At 52.1% G+C, this 7,917-nt stretch overlaps 1 protein-coding gene across 2 annotated transcripts; it reads left to right on the top strand.

Moving 5' to 3' along the window:
* The first annotated feature begins 128 nt into the window (after window positions 1-128).
* LOC120506248 (nuclear cap-binding protein subunit 2) lies at window positions 129-3,345 on the top strand. 2 transcript variants are annotated; one of them, XR_005628463.1, is made up of 5 exons: window positions 129-268; window positions 425-606; window positions 1,355-1,493; window positions 2,154-2,357; window positions 3,198-3,345. XR_005628463.1 is itself a non-coding variant. In XM_039717609.1 (4 exons), exons 1-4 carry the CDS (start codon window positions 182-184, stop codon window positions 2,250-2,252), a joined length of 507 nt encoding a protein of 168 aa, XP_039573543.1. In that variant the 5' UTR covers window positions 129-181; the 3' UTR covers window positions 2,253-2,921. The 2 variants fall into 2 exon arrangements, 1 of the variants encoding a protein (XP_039573543.1); XM_039717609.1 differs by lacking the exon at window positions 3,198-3,345 and having other exon boundaries at window positions 2,154-2,921.
* Window positions 3,346-7,917: the final 4,572 nt, after the last annotated feature.

Genomic DNA, 7,917 nt, shown 5'->3' with positions numbered 1-7,917 from the left:
CGCGCCGCCGATTGGCTGTCTGGCTGCTTCGCCCCGCCCTCCACCCCGAGTGACAGCCGGCGCGGCCAATCGCGCGGGGCGGCGGAGCGGCGTCCGTCGCGCGCCGCTGGCCGCGTCCGGTGCGCGGCGGTTCTGGAAGGATCCCGGAGCGGGGCCCGGCGGCGGGGCCCGGGCGGGCGCCATGTCGGGGCTGCTGCACACCACGCTCAGCGGGCTCAACAGCGACTCGTACTGCGAGATCAGCCAGTACCGCGACCAGCACTTCCGGGTGCGCCCGGCGCGACGGGCGGCAGGGCCAGGCCGGGGCGGGCAGGGCTGAGGCCGGGGCAAGGCCGTGCCGGGAGCGGGCAGCGGGAGGGCACGGGGCGGCGGGAGCGGGACCCCGAGCGCGCTGAGCCCGCGGCGTGCGCCTCTGTGCCCGCAGGGTAGCAGGCAGCTGCAGGAGAAATCGCTGAAGATTTCCTCCACGCTCTATGTCGGCAACCTGTCCTTCTATACCACCGAGGAGCAGATCCAGGAGCTCTTCTCCAAGTGCGGGGATGTCAAGAGGATTGTCATGGGTCTGGACAAGATCAAGAAGACCCCGTGTGGCTTCTGCTTTGTAGAGTATCCTTTCTGGTTCCCTGCTGTCAGCACGGGTGTGGTTGGCACCTGCGGTTGCTCTGCCCTGCTGCTGGAAGGGTGATAGCCAAGTGCTTCCTACCGGGCACATCCCGGCCGTCCTTGCACCTTCCCACTGCACCCTGGGACTGATTGTGCAGTGGTGCCGTATGTGACAAGTGCCACCACAGCTGTTGTTTCTGGAGGTGGCAGAGAGCCCCTTTAATTCATTAATTTCTTTAGTGGTTTTAGAGGCAAAATCAGAACTGTTAGTCATCAATCTGATGTCTTCCGTGTCCAGAGCACATGTTTACTTTCTCATCTCAACTGCACAGCTGGAGGAAGTAGCAGGATAAGCCATGGGGCCATTTTCAAGCAGAGAGTACACGCTTATACAGGTTGTGCCAGGAGCTGTCTGTGCAAAGCCCTCCTGTGAAGCCTGCTCCTTTTGTTCTATTTCAGTCAAGTTTTACATAGTGCAAAAAGGCTTATTACTGACTTCTTGCCCTTAGCAAGGCTTTAATGTCTTTGTTCCATTGTCTTGTCTGTGCAGGTCCTAACATTAAAGTACAGAATCCTTTCTGAGCATTAGCTGGTCTTACCTTGGATTTACATGAGTGCAGTTTAGAGAAGAGCAGGAAGAGTAGAAAAGGCTGGAAGGCAGTGGGGACACAAATACAACAATTCCCGTGGTTTTTTTTTTCCCATGTACCCAACAGAAAGCACACTTAGTTGTCCTTACAGAGTGCCCCAGGTACTACACGAGAGCAGACGCTGAGCACGCCATGAGGTTCATCAACGGCACGCGGCTGGACGACCGCATCATCCGCACGGACTGGGACGCAGGCTTTAAGGAGGGGCGGCAGTATGGGAGAGGAAAGACTGGAGGACAGGTAAAGGCAGTGCCACTTCATCCCCGAGTTTGAGCCTGTAAGACTCTGTGTACTTACTTGCTGGTTTTGTCTCAGGGAGAACAATGTGCGGACTGTAAAGACCTGGTAATGACATTTACTCACTCCCGGGTTGTTTCAGTAATTGACACCTGGTGTTAAAGGCTGGAAATAGAACTTAAGGCCACTTCTGTCTAGGACTGCAAACTTCCTGCAATGCAAGCAGAATGTTCCCTAATCCCAGCTAGTACCCTTGAAATGATCCAGAATTTGAGTAGAAGGAAGCAGTGTGGCTGCCAGGCCAATCTCATAACAGCAGTTTCCCCAAGGGCAAAGACAAGGTTTAGATGAGATAAAGTGTTCTGAAGGCCAAGCCTGGCAGTTCAGAAGGCTGTACTGAGAAGCTGAACAAAAATACTTTGGGATCTTCTTTGCTTCTTACCTGAAAAAATCTAAACAATCAGATATATCCTTTTTGGTCGTTTTCACCACCATTACCACCTTTTTGGTGGATTAGTTGAAGAGATCTCAGACGAGTTGAAGTGCTTCTAATCCGGACTTCAGTTCCCCACCAAGTGAACAAGGAGGGGTGATGATTCTGAAGCCTAGCAGGGGACAGGCAGTGCTGGCTGTTAATATTTGTGTTGTTGTTGCTGTCCCCAGGTGCGGGATGAATACCGGACAGACTACGATGTGGGAAGAGGTGGCTTTGGCAAGATCATTCAGATGCAGAAGGCAAATCACCAGCCTGCAATCTATTGATTGCCTCGTGGCTCCTAGCTCGTAGAGGGCTCTGTCCTTCCAGAGCTAGCCCTGTTCTCTCATTTGTGATCGGGGTATGGAGTGAGATCCAAGTTCCAGCAAAAGGTAACTCTCCTTAGACTGTGCATATACATGTGTTCATTCTCCCTTCTTTCTGAGCTAGAGAGGATGTTCTGTGCTGATACAGGGCAACAAGGGGAAAAAAAAGGACAGCTCTGTTGGATTTTGGGCAAGAAGAAATGCAGCATGTCACACACAACTTATGCTGACATACTCTTCATGTTGCACTTAAGCAGGTGGCTTCCTCCAAGCTGCAACTGCAGCTGTGGTTGCTTTCAAATGGAACTTTTTTTAAAAGCTTACCACCATTGGAGCCCTCCAAGTGCCTGGGCACCTAGTGAGGATGCACAAAGAGTTTCAGGTTTCTAATTTACGACCTCACCTGCTTAATAAACAGTATCACTGTTTGAATGAGAGAAGTGGACAAGTCTTATCATCCGCTTGGAGGTGCTTGTCTGCACATCTAGCCCTTGGGTTGGTCAGGGCCTGCAGAGCATTTCTCTTTGTGATGCCCCCAGTGCTGCCTGGCTTTTCACATCCTCACTGTCCGGTGTGATTTTGTTAAATTTTTCTGTTAATTTTTTAAATAAACAGTTATATTGGGTCTGACTGAGCTGAAGGTAATTTTACCCCTAGCAGCCCTTGTAGAGCTGTGTTTTTTATTGGTAGCTAGGAAGGTGTTGATAAAACACCAGTGTTTTGGCTGTTGTTGAACAATGTTCCCACAGAGTCAAGGCTGTCTCTGACATTCCCACCTCACCAGCAGGCTGGGGTGGGGGCAAGATCTTGGGATATTCCAGACCATATGGCATCTGCTCAGCAGTAATAGCTAAGAGAAGGGAGATGGGGGGCATTCCTTATTAAAACATCTGTCTTCTGGAGCAGCTGCTCTGTGTACTGAAGCTGTGCTTCCCAAGAAGTGGCCGGACATCTCCTGCTGGTCGAAAGCAGAGAATAAATATTTAGTTTTCCTTTGCTCCCACACGCAGCCTTGCTTTTGCTTTATTAAACTGCCTTTATCTTGGCCCACAAATTCCGTTCCCATCTTCCTTTTTCCCAGCCCCCTCCCACTGAGGAGGGGAGTGAGAGAGCAGCTTGGTGGGTACCTGGTGTCCAGGCAGGGTCAGCCCACCACAGTTTGGTGCTCAGTGTGGGGCTTGAGGCAATGGCTCTTCTGTGCAAAGTGTGCTTCAGCCATAGTAGTAACTAAGCAGGCAGCTCCTGTTGGGTCACAGAGTTTGCTGGCTGCATTTCTTATCTCTTTGCTTTGCTGGGCTTTGGGAACATGTTAGTACAAAGCATGGCTCTGTGCTTTGCCCTGGCACTGATGGCCTTGCTCTGCTGGGGGAGCTGCCTTGTGGAGAGGATCCCATTTCCCACTCCCACCTGGTGTGGGTGGCTTTATTGTTCCTGCTCAGCCTTACGTGAGATGTTTAATGCTACTAATTAACACGGTTGGCATATCATGGGGTCTGTGTAATCTGGTGTAAGAGAAGGCAGGTTTTGGGTGAGTCAACACTGAAATGTGCCCTGAGGTGGCTGGTCCGTGGGTGGCAGAGTGTGTGGAAGGATTTGGGCAAGTGCCTGGGCTAGTTATCACCTCCCATAGCCTGGGACTACACCTGAACAGGCAAGTAACCCTGGCAAACTGACATGCCAACTGACAGAAGGTGCCTACCCCAGTGAAACCCAGCAGCTTCTGGCACTGTGCTGGGGCTTGGCATGTTCCTGCAAAGCCACAGCTGAGGGCTGTGGTTAGCTCAGGGACCCCAGCCACCTCTGAGGGTAACTTGACTGAGACCAGGGACAAACTCCATCTGAGGTGAATAGTAGAGATAGAGGCCTAAACAAGAACTACAGTTGCACCAGTTGTGGGAAAAACCCAGTGGACATGGAAGTCACTAGGTCTTTATCACCAGGTATTAGGGAAGGAGGGAGAGGAAGGGTTCCATCAAGAAGCTGGTCCTTGAGAAAAGAAATGCAGGAAGGAGTGAGGGAATTCAGACAAGAAGTAGAAACCACCCAGTCTAACCTCGTCAGAGCTTTGAGACATGTGGAAAGATTACAGCCACCAGGGATGTGGAATCCTTACTGGCTGCTGATGCTGGCATAACAGGGCCCAAAGTCAGCAGGAAGATAGGGGAGCCAAACAGCTGTTCAGCTCTTGGGAACAAAATAAGGGATGTCACCTTGTGCCTATGGATGTAATCAAGATACCAACTATGTCTCCATCAGCTAGCAAGGAGGAGACACTTCCCTAGGCTTTGGGGAAAGTGCATGTTCCAGGTTAATGTTAGCTTACTCCTCTCCATGGAGTAACCTGGACACATCACAGAATCACAGAGTGGGTTGGGTTGGAAGGGACCTTAGAGACCAGCTAGTTCCAAGCACCTTGCCATGGGTGGGGACACCCCTGAGGAGGAAAGTGACACAAGTGGCTTGGTGGGCACCTGGTGTCCAGCCACTCCAGTGTCAAGTCCTGCAGAATTGCAGCTTGTGTGTCAGAACCACTTTCTCAGTGACAAACTGGGGGGGGCAGGACACATCTGTTGGTGTCTTAAAGCTGCTGTCACTTGCAGACACAGAGGTGGACACTAGGAGGGTGCACAAGTCTCACCATGGTTCTCTGTACTTCTGCCTTGCTGGCTTTTCCTCTCCTGCTGTGCTCAGGGCTGATGTCAAAACCAATCTGAATCAACATGAGGACTGGTATCTGAATCAGACAAGTCCTTATGTTTCATATCAGCAGCTCTAGAAAATTCAGAATTTTCCCTGTCCTGTCACCTGTCCCACAATTGGAGTAGCCTATAAAACATAACAAATGCTCAATGATCACTTCAGAGAGTGTTTCTTCCTATTTTAAGAGGACCATGGCCAGCACTCTCTAGCCTGTTCTTATGGCCAAACAAGAGACGAGAAGAAATGTAAACCCTTTTTGATCTGTCCCCAAGAACCTCTCAGCTAGGGCAAGTAATTCCATTGAACAAGTTAAATTCTGTCTGTAAATTTGGTTTGTATTATGTAAACAATAGCAGCTGCTCCCTGCCCAGTAATGTGTCATGATTTTTCATGCATTATCTTGTCCAGGATGATAGAAACTGTTGCACACCTATGTGCAGACCAGGCAGTTAAATTAGTTTAACACTCACATTTTCCCAAAGTCTTGATAACTGAGCTGGGAGGAGTGTTACATTTAGTTTGTCAAAATGTCTCCTACCTGTTTATTTTGCAAGTCAGGTTGCTGTGCCTGTACAACTGCCACAAGTCTTGAAGGAACTGCATGTTTATTCTTGGGCAGGTTTAAAAAATGTCAGCATTGACCTGCCTGTGATGCAGGCTGCCCCTGAGATGCAGTGAAATGGAACAGGACTTAACATTGACTTAAAAATGGAAAAATATGAGCAGTCATCTGTCCAGCCTTGCAAAGCACCATCAGTGTCAGGTCCTGTGTAGAGAATATGAATTAGAATAGTTGCCTGGGTAAACACAACAGGAAAATGGGAAAGCTTAAGGAGGACAGGGGGATGTAACAGTCTTAAAACTCTGTTATTAGCAAGAAATCTCTTGTGTATGAGGTCAGGAAAGCAGCACACCTGTGCAGCCTTTGGTGATCTTGATGGTGGCAGAGAAGGGGTAGTTCATCTGATGGAAAACTTCCCATTTGCACCATAAATGTGCCACTTGCACTGCCCATGCTGCCTCTGCCATCTCTCTGCACCACTCACTCACAGGCTCACTTCCCCCACAGTGAGGTGTGGGTGCCGTGGGGGTACAGCTGTCTCATAAGAAAGACTCCCCTGAAGCTCCAGGGTGACATCCTGCTGGGTGCAGGCATCATCCCAGCATGCTGGCAGCTCCAGGACAGGCTGTGAGAGGAGGCACCCTTTGCCTAGTTGCAGTGTGGACTGGGGGACGAGAGCAGGAACCAGGGCACCAGCTGCACACTGGGAAGAAAGGAGAGTGAGGGAAGAGCAAGCACGTGGCAGCAAGTCATCCTGCCAGGCCTGCAGAGGCAAAGAGAGGCGAGCATTAAGCCTGTGTGTTTATAGAGAGCTGGGCCACCTGGCACAGCTCAGGGCAAGAGGATTATTGGATGCACACAGGCTCCTCACAGCTACTGGGTCATGTGTGCTTAAGCTCACCATGGAGAGCAGAAGGGTTGGGGCCTGCCTGGAGCCAGGGGAGTAAGGAATGATAAGAATCTCACCCTTCAGCAGCTTTGATTTCCTGCAGCCCTTCTGGACTGTGAGGGAGCACAACCCAGTGCTGCTGCAGAAATGTCAGGAGCTGATAGCAGTTTGCTCTGTTACACCATTGCCTGGAGTCAATTCCCTAGATTCCAGGACTCGGGCCCTGCTGATGGATTCATCCCACTCAGCAGCCACTGCAGCTCCCCTCCACCAGCAGGGAAGGGGATCTGACAGTGCTCAGATTTACAGGGAAGAAGATGGCATATTAACTCCTCACATTGCAGCATTTGGTGTCACAGAGCAGAGCAGACTTGCCAGCCTATTTTAATTCCCAAGTGGATCAGAATTTAATCTGCTGCTACATCTCTGCCTGCCAGGGCCTGTTCTGGCCAGGGAGCAGTGCAGGGGCAGCTCTGCAGCTGCTGCTCTCCCTCCAGAGGCTCAGCAGCACAGCCCCCCATCTCCATCCTGCCCTCAGCCTGCATGGCCACACTCATGGCCTCTTGGCAGCCCCCCTGGAGGTGGCAAGCATCTGGTGTCCAGAGAGCTGCTCTGAAGGGCCCACCAGAAAAGCCCCATGTCCCCCAAAACCAGCTGGATATGAAGTAATGAATGCCATGGGATGTGGTGGAGTCACATGAGAGGGAGGCTGACAGTCATCCCCTCTGCACCCCCAACACCCCAACTCAGCAGCACTGCATCCCTGGCATGACCCAGGGCACATTGTCACCAGTCAGTGACCACAGAAAGGCCTCCCCAGCCACCTGCCTGCTCAGCATGGCTTGGGCCAGACACACTGGGACTCAGCAGCCCTCCAGCTCCCCTGTCAGTCCAGGGGGAAATGGCAGCAAGGAAATCACAAATCAAGCCTGGGGAGGAAATGACCCAAGTGTCAGGGCATTGCTTCCTTCCCCACAGGCCTCTCAACAGCAAAGCCAGGCTCAGCTTTTTCCTGATTTGAAGCTACAAAATGGCCCCTCCCAGACTGGTACAGGAGGGGAAAGGCACCCTCCAGCCCCCAGCCCCTGACAGGCTTCAGCAGGAGCATGCTTTTCACCCAGGCTCTGCAAGATGGAGCTGGGCTGCTCTCAGAGCAGGCTGCTGGGGCAGTGGGTGCAGCAGTGGGAACAGATGGTTTGTGCAGACAGCACACACCGAGGCTCTGAGTGTTGTTCTGGGTGGTGTTCACCACCAGCTGGTGTGCAGTAACCCCAGCACGGCCTGGGAAAGGCAGAGGATGTGGTGCCATCCCTGGCAGCCCTGCTAGCCTGCACAGAGGGGGAGGCAGGGACCCCCCGAGTGTGCAGAGCTGGGGGCAGCCTCCACAGGCTGGTAGCCAAGGACAGGATGCCTGGCCCAGAGCCTGGGGGTGAGTGGGGCTGCTGTAGCCATGGCTGAGGGACACTGACTCCCCA

Source organism: Passer montanus, unplaced genomic scaffold (assembly GCF_014805655.1).
Source record: "Passer montanus isolate IOZ18808 unplaced genomic scaffold, ASM1480565v1 scaffold38, whole genome shotgun sequence".
NCBI lineage: Eukaryota > Metazoa > Chordata > Aves > Passeriformes > Passeridae > Passer > Passer montanus.
Note: the sequence above shows the minus strand (reverse complement) of the source record. Positions and strands in the feature narration are given on the sequence as shown.

Excerpts from the sequence above, each read along its gene's own strand:
- LOC120506248 (XM_039717609.1), top strand. The coding sequence starts at position 182 with ATGTCGGGGCTGCTGCACACCACGCTCAGCGGGCTCAACAGCGACTCG. Across the intron at positions 269-424 it reads ACCGCGACCAGCACTTCCGG|GGTAGCAGGCAGCTGCAGGA; the intron begins GTGCGCCCGGCG and ends CTGTGCCCGCAG. Across the intron at positions 607-1,354 it reads TGTGGCTTCTGCTTTGTAGA|GTACTACACGAGAGCAGACG; the intron begins GTATCCTTTCTG and ends AGAGTGCCCCAG.